Source organism: Cryptomeria japonica, chromosome 3, assembly GCF_030272615.1.
Source record: "Cryptomeria japonica chromosome 3, Sugi_1.0, whole genome shotgun sequence".
Classification (NCBI taxonomy): domain Eukaryota; kingdom Viridiplantae; phylum Streptophyta; class Pinopsida; order Cupressales; family Cupressaceae; genus Cryptomeria; species Cryptomeria japonica.
Genome location: NC_081407.1, coordinates 284,896,515 through 284,914,269, shown reverse-complemented (window position 1 = coordinate 284,914,269; position 17,755 = coordinate 284,896,515). Strand labels below are relative to the sequence as shown.

Here is a 17,755-nt window from a genome sequence, read left to right as displayed (position 1 = left end):
TCTCGACTTCATGAGTCCCATTGTCACAGCTCTTATATATGTGAATTTGCACTCCATAGCATCCTAGATACAAAGTGTAAAACTATATGTACTATACCTTGTGACTCTAAGTTGCTTTAATTCCATAAAATCAAAATCATTTTACAACAAAGGTTCAAGTGGCTCTAATACCAATAATATTCTAATCAGTGTTCGGTATGGACTGGACAATACAATAGCAACAAATTGCAGAGTAATTTTATGGATTTGAGCTCTATATGTCCATGGCCATGCAGGTGTGCCATGGACAGTTCCCTTAAGGATTTGTGAGAGGGAACTGTCAGTGGATTTCTGCAGGTGTGATGTCCTTGCTTCAGTGATTGAAATTATCTGGACTTGTGGGAGGTTGTGGGATGATATGCCCTAAGTGCTTTAGTGATTGGAGTGTTGATCTGCACTTGTGTGATGTCCCCTTTCTGGACTGTCCTATCTTTTGCCCAAAATTCACAAACAAAATGAAATAAAGCATACCATATAATTAGGAATATAATTTTTACTCAAGAATAAGATGTGCTAAGTTGTGTCTTGTAAACCTGCAATGAAGTTAGGTAACATTATTGACATGATTTATATAACAGTTTTATTATTAGAACAAGGAAATCATATATTCATTAATAGACAGCAAGTATGATGGGTATGTGAGATCTCATCTATGAAAGATATGGAATGATGAGGTATGATAGGGTGCCCTAAGACAGCTGTTCTCCCTTCAAGCAATCCTCATCCATTATTCCCTGGCTGGAGATCTTGAGTTCAATAATTCATTTATGTAGGAGTCTTCAAGAGAGATTGCAGTAGGGTGCCCTTAGCGGTTCTCCCTCAAGCACAGTACCATAGGGTGTTTTAGTAGTGGTTCTCCCTCAATGCAACTGTGGTAGGGTGTCCTATAGCGGTTCTCCCTAATGCAGTCCTTCCTCCTCATAATCTGATTGATTATTGAAGGCAGATTTATACGTATATTACAGTGCATGGGTATATGATTACTACATGCAACAATTCATGCCTTAATTAATAAATTTTACTTTATCCATACAATTTATGTAACATAAGGATTTAATTAGTAACGGTTTCTGTATACAACATGAGCTGTATATATTAATTTGTAGTCAGTTTGGTGTGAATGTATCTCTGCTTGCTGTTGATCGATTTTTGATGCCTCTCTGTATAATGTCTTTCAGAATCACTGATTACTATTACTTCTTTGCTGATGACTGCTTCTGCTGATGGTTCGATCTGCAGATCTGCTCAGAATATATTCAAGTTGGTGGTAATGATTCATGTCTTCTGTAGTTATATATTTATAGCTTCTGTAATTGATATGTTTGTCTGCTTATTGAACCCATTTCCTTTCTTAATATTGAATGCTTATTCCATTCATATTCCAGTCAGGTCTGAGTATGATAATAGATTTAACGTTTATTCTTCTTCTTTTCTATTATCTTTCTGAATGCTTTCTTGGATGAATTGTCCTATTTTTATATCTTCCATTTGGAGGGAGTCACGCCTCTTCACAAGAGTCACAACTTTTCAACAAGACTCAGCCGGCCTTCTTAGAGACATCACCATAAACTAATTATTTATTTATAATTTTTCCCTGGTCGGCCGATGGTGGCTATACAAATATCCAAATCAGGTTTGCCCCCCTTCAATATTTACTTCTATTTAATTCTTTAAGTCTTGGTTGGTGTGTGTGTATATATATACTAAGTCACAAGATACGGCAATTTTCATGGATGAGGTTCGAATTTAATCGAATTTCAAACTTCTATAAAAAAAATCGAATTTAATTGAATTTCCTCTATAAAGCACTGCTATCCGCCTCTAAACACAACTCAGCAGTCGTGGGTATTCTTTGTATATGCTTTGTATCTATTGGGTCATGGGTGTCTGCAACTGCTGGGTCGCTATTCTGATAATTTATTAGAAGTATACATATATTTAAAAATAAACAAAATTATAGAAGGCGAATTTTATCCGAATTTTTTTTCTAATTTTTCCCTTGTCGAATTTCATCCGAATTTCATGGCTGTCGAATTCGAATTCTAATTCGAACCTTGTGACTTAGTATATATATATACATTTTTTCTTAATTTCATGATCCAGGGTTTGTGCCAGGTCAGCCCAACCCCTTGAGTTTTTTAGTAATTTATTTTCTGAATTTTATTTTTTAATGCTGTGAATTTACTTACAGGGCAGGGGCATGACAACTTGTCATAGGCTACCAATCTGAGTTATTTCCAGCTGTTCTGATTGTTTTAGTGTGTTCTAGGAGCTGTAGGTATGACTAGTCTTGGTCTTAGAAAGTGTGACTGTCTAGAGGGTGTTTCCAACTTTACACCTTGGAAGTGTAGATTGCAAATGCTCTAGGAAGAGTTTGATCTTTGGAGTATCATGGAGATAAAGGTTGTAGCCCTCATTGATCCTATTCAATTGATAAGGAGGTATTTTCCACAGCAAGTCAAACTATGATATTGCTATCAGGGTTCAACTATGTAGTTTTTGAGTCAAACTCATTGACCCATGTTTCATGAGTAGTGGTTCACAAGAATCCATCTCTCATGAGAATGAATGATCCACTTAGCACTCATTGCATCTAGGTGATGCTCACAGGGGTGAAGCACTGGGACTTCCCGGGAGGTCATCTATCCCAGTACTTCAATTGGTTGAACATAACGAAAAGTTGGCGTAGACAAAGTGAATCATCCTAGATTTGGGGAAGGACCATTTACAATGAGGGTAATGTTTGATACCTTGATCACTCTGTACTAGAGTCTGAACATCTCTTGCAAGATATTGCTAAAGAACAAGCTTTATGCCAAACAAATGAGTGATATAGTTAAAGTTGCTAGTTACCTTATGAAGATCATTGAGCTTCAAGATCAGCTTGCTGCTATTGGGGTGAGGGTAGTGGATGATGCATTGGTACCCATAGCTATAAATGGGCTCTCTTGGACCCATTTGTTTGAGGTGTTTGTACTCATGAGAATCTTTGGGATGTTTTCATTTAGGAGACTGGATTGGAGACTATTTTAGCTAGAGCAGAAAACAGTTAGAACCTAGCCCTCATTAGGAAGATGAAAAATAGTAAGAAAGGAAGACCTGTGAAGGGTTAGAATGGCAAGGAGAAAGAATCAAATTATTTAGACTAGAGGAAGAAAGACTTGAGTCATGTGAAGTGTTTTGAATGCCACAAAATGGGTCACTATGCATCTTAACATCTTGAGAGGAAGAAAGACAAGTAGCAGTAGCAGTAGCAGGAGTTTGCAGGGAATGCAACAACTTTAGCAAGAGCATGAGTTAGCATCTAGACTTGAGATAGCTTTCTCCATGATGCTATGCCTATCCGTTAACACAATTTTTGGTTTAGGGTGATATTTGGACGTAATGTAACTAGATGCATGACCTTCAACAAGAAGGTGTTCAACAAACTTCAAGGATGAGAGGAAGCCATATAGGTTTTGGGCAATGGTGCCACTTGTCTAGTAACTAAATTGGGCACTGTCTCTTCCACATACCTTTAGGTGATGTTCTCGAGCTAGATGATGTATTGTATGTTCTTGGTTTAACAAAGCATCTTATTTCAATCTCTTTTATGACATATCTACAGAAAATGTATTGCATAGTTTGAAAGTCAGCAAGTGATCATTAGAAAATGCAATCTTGAACTTGATTATCTTTTCGTCAGAGAAGTTTAATAATGTGGCCTTTTCTAGGCTACTTTCTAATCTAGTTGAACTATGGCGTAGAAGTTTGACATTGTTTTTAACCTACCATGGAAATGTTGACATGTAGTTGATGGTAGTATTGAAGAACAAGACAGATTTATTGCCAAATGATTCTCTTTGAAATAGAGAGTTGACTTGGATGACTCTTAGTCCATTTTTCAAAGGATTTTCTTAGAAAGAGGGAGTTGATGTTGTTGAGGTTTTTGCTCTAGTTTTCCAAGGTTTTGAGCTGCATGGGCTAGATACCCACAAAATCTCAATTGAAGAAGGTTTGATGGGTTGATGCATGCACCACAAGTTTAGTATTTTAGGATTGATGAGTTTTTATTTAAGTTGGGCTTTTCCAAATTTAGTGCTGCCTGTAATTCTTTACGTGATAGGTTTGATCACTTTGTCTTGGACATGTATACATATGAGTTTATTATTAGTCATGAACAACTCATGATGTGGTGTGAGGAGAATCAAACCCATAAAGTCAACATGAAGGATTAAGGAGGTTGGCAAATTGTTGAAGTTTTCTTTGTATGAGGGATCTAGTCCTTTAAGATTTTGAAGAGAATTAATGGTACAAAAGGGAGCAAATGTCCACGGTTATATTTCTTTACCATCATTTATGGTTAACATGATGATGTTCCCTCTAGCAGAGGGGATGTTTGAGATGCTATGATATTATCTGAACTTGGTGAGAAACACCTCCCTCACAAAGAGGGAGTCTTTAATAGTTTTTCCTTGGTTTCTTTGAAGGTGTTCTTCCTTAAGAAATGTAGTAGTTCACTGCAATTTCCCCTTAGCACAGAAGTGTACCCAGGAACAACTTTGGTTTGTGTGTAGGTTTCTTGAAGGTGTAGTCAAGAGAAACATCGACATTAGCATGGTGTAGTAGTGATGCCATAGTTCATCTTGGTTTCTATGTAGTTGAGAGATCAACATGAATAGGATGTGGTATACAGCAGAATGAGACACTACTGTGTAGGGAGTCTTCTTTGAGATTAGCACCTTATCAACTAGTTGAGACTTGAGTGATTTGTGGATGTAACTTAGTCTCAATTACTTTGATTGGGAGTTGTTTGTTGCTAGACTAGATTGATCGATTAGTCAAACTAGTTGATTGTTAATCCAAATTGAGTTTCACTCTAGTGAGTTGTATGTAACTGGAGCTTTACTTGACACCTTATCTAGTTTCTCTTAGTTGGATTCATAGTGCAATTGTCTATTTAAAGGGTAGATATTCTAATTTTAATAATGATACATTAAGAAAGTCTATTCTAAACTATTCTAAACTTTAATTCTAGTGTGTAGATAAATAAATTACATATTAGTTACTTTTGTTATGTTGTACGTTCTATGAGAATAGTTGACGGTTGGAAAGTCCTTAGCAACCATTGGCAAGTTTAAAATTTTCCTTGTAATCGGGAGAAGGGACTGCATTGTGGAAAGAGTTCCAGATCTCAAAATTTGTATGAAGTGCATTGATGATTAAAAACATTTGTTTACTCTCTCAATTCATATGTTGTTCAGTATGGTCTTATCTTCTTTAATTCTTCATGAATAACTCTGTTTACTGTATATTGTTAATTGCTTAGCCGTAATATAAGTAAACATAGTGTAGTGCATTTATTTTCAGTTTTAATAGAATATTGTTGGAAACTATATGAAAATTTGCCTTTGGTCAGGGTTATAGTCAGTAATCTTGTCATTCTTGTCAAGTTATCAATGTCAACCAGTTTATCCTACCTGTCAAATTGCTAGGTCATCAAGGGTTGGTCTAGTCTTAGCTACTAACAGTGGTTGTAGATTACACATGAATGAGGAGTGCTGAAGGAGCATGATCAAGTTCTTAAAGATTGATAGCTCCGCCATGAAATGGAAGAGGATGCAATGATAAAGACATGGATCTTAAAAGAAAAACAGGAAGGGCAAATGATTTAGATATCCTCTTCGACACACTTCTGGCTTGACATTGCGAGCATAATTCTATGCCCATAAATGATGATGGCAACAAGTATCAGTGCTATTCTAAGTTGGCGATGCCAACTCAAAATCACAACTAAATTTCAAGGTAAAATTTCAACAATGTTAAGTGGGTGGCAAATGCATTAGAAAACTGTGCCATAAAGGAAAACTGGCTTAAGTGACAAATCAAAGTGCATAATAGGGTGGTGAAGCTAGTTCAAAATGGTGTTTAGGGTGGCAAAATGATGAAGAAACTGTGCCAAGCATAAAAACATTGAAGTCAGTTTAGAAAATAAAAGAATGTTGCACTTTGTAAGTGACTATGCCAATCTAAAACTCTGCCCCAAAGCTAAGACTTGGCAAAGAGATTATGAAATCTCACTTGGCAGTACCAGTATAATCGTAGAGGAAAAGACAAACAAGATTAAGAAAAGAGGAGGGATACATTATTGCTGAAACCACATTCCCTCCCACAAATAAAAACATCTAAGAGGTAAAGGTTGCTGATTTTAAATTTTTAGAGGCCAACCTAGGACTATAAGCAGGTGAGGGAATATTGATTTGGTCTGCTTTGCTACAGAAAATGCTAAATAAATTTTAGAAAAGGATGGCTGTGGATTTATGATACATATATCATCGATTAATGCTAGCGATTTACAATGCTAAGCATTAATACATCGTTCTCCCTGGTGTCGCGAGGTCCAAGCTATTCTATTCCTGTCAATTTTAGTTGTATTTCCTATGCACTCCTGAGCAATAATAAATACATATATATTGCAGTTCACAGAATTTTCTGAGTCTTTTATTTAGTTGCATGTTTGAAATTGAAACTCTGGTCTTTGAAATTAATGATTTCCAGTTTGTAAGCACCATTATTAAGATTGTTTGAGGAAGGTATTGTTACTGTCATATCATCCCTATTTGGGGGTATTTCAAGCAAGAGGGAGTATTTAATGTCTCCAATCTGCCAAAGAATTTTACCAATCTACCCTCTATTAATCTTTTGAATGCGTGATCAGAATTAATCATTGAATCCAATGAAGCCCAAATATAATCCCTGAATGAGATTATCCAGATAAGTGTTCTTGGGTGATCTTCCACACTTGCAAACACTGTCCTCTTTGAGGGCTTTCATCCTCCAAAAGCTATGGCTTTCACAAAACCAGCAAACCCCTCGCTACAGCTTTCATCAAATTGTGCAAACATGAATGAATGACAAAAAGCACAAAGTAGCTTTTATATTTCTCCCAAAAAGCCATGCCCAAGTGTGCTTTTAATATTTTAAATTAATATTTTTTGATGTTTTAATAATTTCAATGGTTGGCGTCCACTTTATGACTTATTAAAAAGTCACTTTATGAAAATGACTTAGAAATCACTTTAACCCCCTTTATGTCGTCATACCATAAAGTCTTTTAATATAATTACTATTATTAAAGTTAAACTTGATTCAAGTTTAATAATTTAACTTAAATCATTAAACCCCTTATAAATGCCAATATCAAATCATGGGAATAATCCATCCACTTTCCAGGTATAGTTATGATGCCAACTAACCACTTAGGTGACTTACTATAAATAGTAAGTATGAGCAAAACATCCAAGTGACTTGCCAAAAATAGCAAGTGTGAATCAAATTGTCCTGAATATTGTCCTGAATGATCTCTGGAAGGCACAACACAAATAAACTGGGACACTGAACTGAAGAATACTGGAATAAGCACCAAAAGGTCAGCTGAAGAGCCATAGAACACCCTCAGAAGGGTCCCTAATCACCATGTTAGTCTACGGGGACCAAAGTCATAGGCTAACCTCTAGAAATAGCTAATGCTAAGGAAGGGGACATTACAGCCTTTTCAAAATCAGGGAGAAGCATACCAATATGCTGGTCTGAAGATCTGATCCATTCCATGGCTTCCTAGCTAGTTTAGAGATTCTCTAAAATATATTTGCCTTTTATGAATCCAGTTTGTGCACTACTAATAAAGGAGGGTAGAATGTCCACAAGTCTCAAAGCTAGTATTTTTGCTAGAATCTTATAAGAAACATTGAGCAATGTAACGGGCCTCCAATTTTTAACTAATGTCTTGTCTCCATCCTTAGGCAGCAACCTAATTTTGTCTTTATGGATGTTGCTACCTAAGGAACCTTTGCAAATAGCCTCTATGTACAAGTGATAGATATCCTCACTGATCTAATCAATATTCTGCTTATACAATTCCATAGGCAGTCCATCAGCCCCAGGGGATTTGTCATTGTTAAGAGCTTGAAAAGCAGAGATAATCTCATCTTTTGAATCATCTTTAGCTAATTTAGCAGAGTCATCGTTAGATATCTTCTTAGGTATAATGTTTCTATAGAATCTCCTTGCATCATTGCATTCTTGACCATTCCCTTCTACAGTGAACAAGTTCTTATAACAAGAATAAAATCGCTCATTAATATCTTCCTGATCACACAGCAAGGAGTCTCCATCCCTAACACAACTAACATTTTCCTTGATATTCTTCTCTTAATATATCTGAAGAAATTTTTTGAATCTTTATTTCCACCAGACAACTAGTTCATTTTGCCCTGACCTTTAGGGGTTGGATTTTCCTTGTCTGGAAGGTCCTAAGACAGTGTTTGCCATTACTTAATTCCTCGTTTATCATCTCATTATGAGGGTCATCTTGTAGAGTAGACTCAAGGGTGCAAAGATTTTCTTGAAGCTCATTTTCAACCCTCCTATTATCCATAGCCCTTTTCTTACCAACAGTTTGGAAGATAATAGACCAGCTCTTAACATTGATATTCCATCTATCAATAACAGAAGAGTCTTTCTGTAGAATTCTATTAATTTCTCTCGGTGTAAATATAGCCTCATTACAACCCTCATCCTTAAGCAAGGTGGTGTTAAGTATGAATTTGTTATCTTTCCTAACAACCCATAGTATATTCTTTGTTAAGCTTGATCTTAACAGAAATAGGGTGATGACCAGACAATGAACTAGGTTGAACCTGAACTCTGCTGCCACAATCATTAATGTCAAAACTGAAATATTCTCTGTTAGCATAGAACCTATCAAGCCTACAATAGATTCTCCTATTTCCTTTTTGGGAGTTGCATCAGGAACCAAATGCTCTTATTATCATGCTTTAATCGTTCAATTAGGTTATCAGGTATATATTTTTAAAAGTAGCATTTAATTATTCTAAATTCCTCAGAGGGTCCAAGATAATACATCAATAGAAAAATTACATATAAAATAAAATTAAGGTACATCAATAGAAAAATTACATATAAAATAAAATTAAGGAATGTTTGTATTAAAATTACGCTGACTGTGTAAGGTATATAAAATTAAGGTAGAAAATATATGATAGATAAACTTGGACTTGTTTCACTTTATGTTCCATATTTTATATGGGAGGATTCTTTTAATGCATTCTTTGCATACATTCTTTTCATTTATTTTGGAAGCTGGTATATTTAAATTTTAAAGCCACAGATAAATATGTGTTACATTTGCTTCTGCTTGATAGGCTAGCAGCATCGCTTGCAGCAGAAGATGATGGACAACTAGAGACGCTTGTATCTGAATCACATGAAGCGATTCACAATGATGAAAGCGAAGATACAGATGGCAACGAAGAGATGATTCTTGTAAGGCTCTTACATTATAGTATCAAATTGAATCAAAATTAAATGATTTTGAAATCCATGCATGATGGTTTCACCTTCCCAATAGCTGGCAATAATTGTTAACTAGAATTCAGTAGTTAGATTCTCATGAAATCATTTGGTTAGTTTTGCTTGCAACACAGGTCTACACTGTATGAGTAGATATGACCAAAAACAGGGTACAGCGTGAGTGAAGTTTGGAAGTATTTGTCATGAGAGAAAGTCGTGCTAATCACCTTTAAAATCTACAACTAAAATATTTTCTCCTTGTCGAGTTGCTTATAGGGTTACTCTACAGTCCTCAGCGTAATAATTACTTTGGCATCTGCTGCGAAATATCCTTTTCTTTTGCTTTTACTAGAAAAAATGCCCCGAGACTCATTTTGCCTTGCCAGAAGAATACTTCTTGGAATTTTCATCTTCAGAGTGTTTCCCTCTTTGTATCATTTTTTCTGTCTCTTGGATATCCACCTCTAAAGTTTTTTTTTCTGCTTGAATGAGTTATTAGTGCACGGTTTTTAGAAGTGACAATTTTCTTCTTCTTATCGAAGGGGTGGTCATGCTCTTTGAAATGGTCCATCAAAACACTAGTGGCCATCTGGCTCAATTTGTTTGCAATATGTATCATCTACAAAAAATCTGGTTAGGCAGAGATAATTCATTGATTATAATTTATAACTCATACTAAATGTTAATTATCGAAATCTATCATTCCAAAAGCCCTTAGCTCCATTTTTACTATTGATAATTTCAAATGGGGACATACTTTCATGGTAGTTGACACTCTCAGCAACAGGTCTTTTCTAATTTTCTCAGGCATCAGAAGAATTGGCTCAATTGTAGGTATGCATCTTGACACCAGTTGTGCAACAAACTTTGATTAATGATAAGGCCTTGGCAGCATACACATTCTATTCTGTGTGGTTGGAACTAAGGATTTAGTTTTTGATTTTTCATCTCTCTCAAAGGTTGTTGAACAGTACATGTCCTACGATAATGTTTTCCATGGCAAAGAATGAGTAGATGTCAACTTATAAAGATTCACAGTTAATCATAAAAGATTTCACTCATGCCACATTGTGAACCTCTTCAAAGCTCCAATTTAGCAATAAGTAGATGCAAATGGCATCATATATACCTTCAAAAGATCGATGCAAAATTGCAAATGGAGTTCAAAATGCAAAAGACAAACTTCAGCAAGGACACTGGTCTAAATTATAAGGACCTTGAAAGCCAACTCACCACTATACACGAATGATATTTTATATTTTTGAGCCTACTATAACAGTTGACAATAACCTTCTAGTTAGGTAGGTTTTACAATTGGTTTCATTTTTTCCAAACAGCAAGAGTTGCAAAAAGTGTGATGTATCCTCCGAATGAAATCAAGACACCAAAGAGTCATAGACACACCCTTTCAGTCATTTAATCATTGTTTCATTTTTAACTAAATAGAGACCTCCTTCAAAAAAACAAATTCTAGATAAAGTTTTCAATACTTAAATGTGGCTTAGCTTCTAGCAACCTTCCTTTGTTTCTTTAAACTTGCATCGCCTGGGGTATACAATCTACAAATTATGATACCTGATATTATCTGCTACCTTGAGGCATGCATAAATTTAGATCTTAATCCAACAACAAAATACACATCTATTAGAACTGATTCAATGCCATTCAACTCTTAACACACTACAACATAAGATGAAATTGATCCTGCAATCGTCATTTACTAGTTTGTTTTTCAATCATTATTTTGTAGTCTCTATGATGAACTTGCCCTGAATGCTTAATGATTTACAGCTTACTCCAATTGGATCCTATATCTGTCATGTTCAACCATTGTTTAAAACTTCAATGGATAAATAAAAACCTTTCCCGTTTATAACTTTTTTTCAGGTGTTATCAATTCCAAGCATCTGTAAAACGAAATAGTATTTATACTTCTTTTCTGCAATGTCTACACTTATTTACTTTGACCCTTCTCATATGTGTGAAAATGCCTTTGCCCTACAGCTTTAATAGTTGCAAACAAAGGTGGTTGACTCGGTTTTTGCCCTTTATTGCTAGTCTGGAGTTTTTGATGGAAAACACCTTTGACTATTCATTATATTGGATTAAAGAATTCATTTACACGAGTTTGTTTCTTAGTTGGTGGAAAGAATGAGTTATGGAACTTTGTGGATAATTGTGCTCTGTGGATACATATGCGTGTTGTGTTCAAGGCCTTTCAAGAAGCTTCTGTGGACTTATTAAGTCAACCTGGGTTTTCAATGTGAATTGTTCAGGTGCTAAAGAAGGCTAGTAATTCTTTGAGCCCTGTCATAATTCTGGTAGTCTGTGGTGGTTAGGTAGTCATATTGTATTCAGAAGTATTGAACTTATTAAATGCATGTATTTTGTCATTGTATATAATTAATGGATAGATTAATATTCTGCTTTTATCTTCAAAGTTTTGTTGAAAATATTTAGTTTTTCCTTGAAAGGACTGTTGGAAATACTTTAGATGCCATTTTGTAGATAGAAATTGAGTTTCAGAGAGGTTAGATGCATCCAATTCTCGAGTAATAGTTTACTTTATCCTCTTGTGGGAACTTATATTTAATAATAAAGCTGACTTCTAAAATGATATTTACAGCCAGTAAATCAAGGGAAAATAGACCCAGCTGTGTTGGCAGTACTGCCTCCATCCATGCAGCTTGATCTTCTTGTTCAGGTCCATTTCTTCACTGGCATTTGGGACATATGCTATCTCTTTAGCTTTATATATTTTTAGGATGTGTATGCCCAAAATTTATGTGGTGTAACTTCTATATGGCATGTTGTGCTCCTGCTCGCAGATGAGAGAACAGATAATGGCAGATAACAGGAAGAAGTTTCAGAAAGTTAAGAAGGTAAAAGCTAGCTTTTAGTCAATGTGATTTTCTGTTGGGTTGTTGATTTTGTATTTATAATCTATCAGTATTTGATGATCAGATTCATTATAAAATTCTCTATTGATCTTTTTGTCTCCATGAGTAACAATATAGCTCTTACTTGTGAGCTTTTTGTTGAATTTGTAACCAAAACCTCAATTAACAGATTAATCTTGTTTAATTACTGTGTCCTGAAGTTTCCTTTTTATTTGTTGAAGATTAAATCATATCCTTAATTGACTAACACTCCAAGAAAATAGCTTCTGCAAGGCATCTACGTGTACTCCATTCATGTCATATCCCCGCCTTACAATAAAACCCTAATTAAGAAAATTGTCTTTTCAAAAAGACTTAACAATTTTCTGAATCAATTATTACCCAAGATGAATTATTTAAAGGCAGCAATAAGCAAGTTTACTAAACAGCATTTGAAATGAATTAAGTCTGTAGTGGATGGCTGACCTTTTAGGGCTACGTGGGATGAAAGTCTAAAAGTAGTAGATGGTTGACTTCTTCATAAGGCTGACTTCATGGGAAAGATTAAGAGAAGTTGAGATAAATTAAAATGGAACTTAGAAATTATTAAAGAGGTCGACCCTAGGAAGAGATGCCTCTCTTCATAGAGACGCCTCTCTTGGGAAACTAACAAGATATAATAGGGTGCATATACAATTCCAGCCAAAGGACACAAACAGGAGAATATAGTTACAGACCTGTAGGTCATTGTTTAGTACAGTAAAATGAATGTTCAATCCTTTCCATGTGCATTCGTGTATGTGCTGAAGCTGATGTATAATATGCTGGTCCAGTTTGAGATCATCTGGGTGTGTCCTAATTGACAAATCAATGCTAAGGAGGGGCATCCAGGAAAAGCACTGGAATTTAAGAAAGCAAATAGATTTGAGATTGGACATCAGAAGACAGAATCAATTGTCAGCAGCATTGAATGCAACAACAAGAATTACATCTGTAAATATAAGAGGGCAGCATTCAAGAAGAAAAAAGCCATTCATCCAGAGAGAAAGAGAACAAAAAGAAGGATTACATCTTTAAGATAGAAAGGCAACAGACAATTCCAGCTTGATCATCAAATCACACAAACCATCCTCAGATTGAACAGCAACAAGAAGTCACAAGATAGAGAGCAGTAGTCACGAAGGAGACAATTCCAGTTCATTGCAGCAGATTTCTAGTTATCTCAGATTATTATATATTTGGTGGTATACATGATATTTCTACCAATCATTGCGTACTATATGTATACATGTTGCTTGTGCATAATAGAGAATGCTTAAGTATATGTTCATACGATAGAATACAAGGTGTTCTTGATTTTCTGAAACCCACCTTGTAGGAAGGGCCTGGGGTGTAAGCAAAAGGGGTATAAGAGGGCTAAGTAAGTAGGCTGTCCTAGAGTTGGCCATAATGGCTTGTAGGAATAGAGGGCACTTACATAGAATAGCCAAGGAACCCCCTTATGACCTCCGCCCAACTCCACAAGATGGCACTTGTGTTTAGAACGATGAGACATTGATGGGGAAAGCAGGTACAAGCCGCTAAGCAAGCAAAGAGGGCTCTGGTAGACATCCACTCTTGGGCTTAGTGTAGAAATGGCTTTGGGCAGACCCATCCTCTCTTCCTCCAAATCCTAATTTGCTTGCATAATATCATTGATAATATATGAATATGAAGTGATCATGTCTAACCCTAATAATTGGAAGTTTGTATATATATATATAGGGTCACACACACATATTTTCTTATGTTATTATTGCAGGATTCAAATCTAGGGTCACATTATTAAAGATATATTTTACTTGGCAAGATGTAACCCTAACCCTAATTTGTTGCAATTGTGGTTCTAGGGCAAATTAGGAAGGGGATGTTACAATTCATCAGGCATGCTTCTATCAAGATGCCATTTTGTGAATGGTGTGCCATATGGAGGTGAATAAGGTGTAATGAATCTTATTGCTACCTAGCTTTTTTAAAGCTCATTCTAAAGTTCAATACAAATGAAAAAAAGTTGTCAAGTCTATAAAAAGGATAAAAGAATGAAAGAGATTAAACAACAAAAGAGAATGTTTTCAAAATAAATTGTTACTAAACAAATGCATGAACGGCACCTCAATTATTTTATTGAGATCACCCAGCTGAGGAGACTCATTCTAATCTAGAGCCCCTAATCAGAAATCAGGTCAATAATGTGCTAAAAGACTGGACTATGTTATTATCAACAGGCTGAACAAGGTTCTCTGAAGTCTGGTTGCTCATAACCAAACTGATTCCTCTGACTAGTAAATCATTCCCCTTGCAATAATTCAAGTCAAAATCAAGGATACAAGTGACATACACGAAGCTTGAGTCAATGTTAAGTATATATAAAGAGTCAAATGAAAATCATATTGCCTACAATTACAAAATGAAAGTCATGATAGATGCCCCTGAAGGAAATGGTGATGACCTTAGGCTATTGCCTAGGTTAACAAGAGGAAGTGTTGTTATGTTCTGAATCCTTCCAGGTCAGATAAAAAGTCAATTGCTACAGTTGTGCTAAGCCTCAGACTAAAATAAGAGAGATTCGGGGTCACCCAGAACAGCTGTCTTTGGCAATTTAAAAAAAAAAGGGTTAATCTTCTAGGGTGTGATTATTCCAATGGGTTGGCGTGACTTCAAATCAAACCAATCAGTGAATATTCTTCGAGTTGTATATCCTAGCAGCATTTATTAAGAATGAACTCATATAATCATTATTGGTCCATTAGAGGCGTATATTGGATACTTCAAAGTTCAATCAGATGGCGGATGAATATTGTATCTTTGTAATTTAGGTCGCCACCAAGCAAGACACCAATTTGGTGCATTGATCCCCTTTCTGGAGACCCTAAAGGGTTTTTTTTTTCTACTGACCTTATATATTGCCCATTGAAGTGTACACACTTATATTTCCTTTCGATTCAAACCTGTGAACTCCTCTATGGAGCACTCAACCCTTGGCCATTGATCATCAGGCTCACTTAGGTTATCCATGATGCAAAATATGAAGTTCTTGTTGTATTTCCAAGCAAAGCTAATTTTGTGAGATATGACAACAGAAAAGACAAAAGAATCTTAACCAACAAAATGTTGTAGGAAATTATATTTTCTTAAGGCTGAGCACGAGGAGGGAAGTGATGATGATTCTAAAAGCAGTGATAATATGAGTTCAAACAGTTATGATTCTGATATGTTTAATCTTTCTTGGAAGCACTCCTAATTCTTTTTGACACATTATTTGCCAGAATGCTTGGTTTTTTGGTTCATCCTGTGATTTCAAAGTTATGGTCACTGCTTATAGAAGATTCTATATCTTGCCTCTGGATGGAGTTTGTATAATTCTCAGAATGAAATAGATGCCTAATGAGTCTTTGAACTCATTTCATTAGTTTGAGTTGGAAAAATTGGCAGCAGAGGTAGAGAATTAAAACCTCTGCCTAGATGAAGTTGATGTATTTTTGTGGTATACACTTGAGAATTAAGACGTCCACTAAGTTGGTTTCATCTCACAGAATGCAGAAAGTGATCCTGCACGGGGCTCCAAAATATGCTGTCAGATATTATACCATTCAAGAAGTTGCATAATGACAGATTATATAATATCTAATATGTGGTTGAAATGTAAAAAGCCAACAGGTCAATTTCCCACCATTTCCACATGCCAATTATTGTTTATTTAGGCAACAAAGGGAATTAAATGTGTTGGGAAAACCAAATTTTAATTGATATGCATCCATTTATCACCATGCTTGATATGCTTCCATTTATCACCATGCTTGTTATGAATCCATTTATCACCATGCTTTGAGCTAAAAGTGTCTCAAGCAGAGAGGACTTGTAAACCTAATTATATATTTAAATTCTTACTAAGTGGGATCCTGAATTGGTGATCCTCAATCAATGTAAAGCATGAAGGATGTTGGAGGATATTAGTTCATTCAAAGAGGTCCTCCTCTTCAGGTAGATTTTCCTAGTTTTCTATCTCCGCTAGCCACTATGCATTTGGGTATTCCAATCTCTTTTCCTTTCTTGTACAGGGTACCAAATTTTGGTGAAACTGTCAAATTTTGATCAATTGCCCCTATTTGAAACATGGAGGGTGTTATGTCACTTGGCTCTAGAATGCAACTGTTTAAATATTGGGCCTAGGCAACCTGTCTAACTTGCCAAAGAGAAATGTAGTTATCATAATACCTAGGAAATAATTTTTCTGGTTCTGACTTCATCTGTCTCATGCCCTAGTAAGGCTATCTCTTAGAACATGTAAGATCTACTAACCCTCTGCGAATGAAGTCTCACTCTACTGGTACTTCGGAGTCCTGAATTCCATCAAATATATGAAGAAAACTATTACTCAATCCTCACTCAATCCTCGATCCAGTATATTGAGTTAGCATGACTCAGTTGTACCTTTTGTTACTTAATTCCATTGAAATTTAGATGCAATGTTTCTTTTTCTCATACAGTTTAAGTTAAGTGATCAAAAATTTGTTCATATATCAATGTGAAATGCTTTTTAATATTATCACCATGCCTCTGTAGTTGGTGAACAAACACAACTTTTGAATTATATGACGATGCCCACCAATTGTCTTTTTGCAGCTTTACGTTTTTTGCTTTTTCATTTGGAGTTTCCAGTGGTCCATTTATAATACATTCATTCTTAATTAATGCCACCATAGAAACAAGACTTGGACTTGGGACTAGGACTCGGCAAGTGAAAAACCTAAGAAATTTAGAGATTTTAAGGATTTAAAACTTGTTTCATGCACCTTTTATTAAATAAACCTTAAAGACATACTAACACCATCAAGTGGAAGCTAATTTGATCACATACAAGTATACATCGATCACATAATTATAAATGCAAATTATAGTTGAAGGAAATAGCACACTTAGATATATAAATTTTGTCAATTGTATACAAAAGTCATGGAATATGAAATTCATGGCATCAAATGTTACAAAAAAATATCAAAACAATAACTAGAAGTCTATGGCTCAAAGGAGCCTACATCCCTCCTATGAAGGCATCTAAGGTAGGTCCCATTAACTAGTGGGGGTTTGGGAATGGAGACACTAATGGGTTTGAGGGGTAGCAATGATAAGCTGCACAAGGTGTTAGATGTGAGAAAAACCCAATGATAGAGTCCGGGCAATCGGGACTTGCCAGGTCCGAGCCAAGTTTGCTAGTCCCTGTTCTTGGTGAGTCTCGGCGAGTCTTGCTCTGGACTTGGATGAGCCCGAGTCTGGGCCGGACTTGCCCAGGGTCACTTGACTTTGGACTCGCTGAGTCTTGGCAAGTCTCAGAACTATGAATGCCACACTGAGCTTCATAAAGTTATGATTTCTGTAACCATGGGGATGCTGCAAAACTGTTTTCTTTTACCAAGGACTGAGGAATTTAAGTTGATGGTGCACATTCT

At 35.7% G+C, this 17,755-nt stretch overlaps 1 protein-coding gene across 3 annotated transcripts in view; it reads left to right on the top strand.

Moving 5' to 3' along the window:
- LOC131029619 (DNA repair protein UVH3) overlaps positions 1-17,755 on the top strand; it is a 56,665-nt gene that overhangs the window by 21,314 nt on the left and 17,596 nt on the right. For all 3 annotated transcript variants that reach the window (XM_057960174.2, XM_057960175.2, XM_057960176.2), the window contains 3 exons: positions 9,243-9,363; positions 12,017-12,094; positions 12,219-12,272. In XM_057960174.2, the coding sequence (XP_057816157.2) occupies positions 9,243-9,363; positions 12,017-12,094; positions 12,219-12,272 (253 nt within the window). The remainder of the gene's footprint in view (positions 1-9,242; positions 9,364-12,016; positions 12,095-12,218; positions 12,273-17,755) is intronic.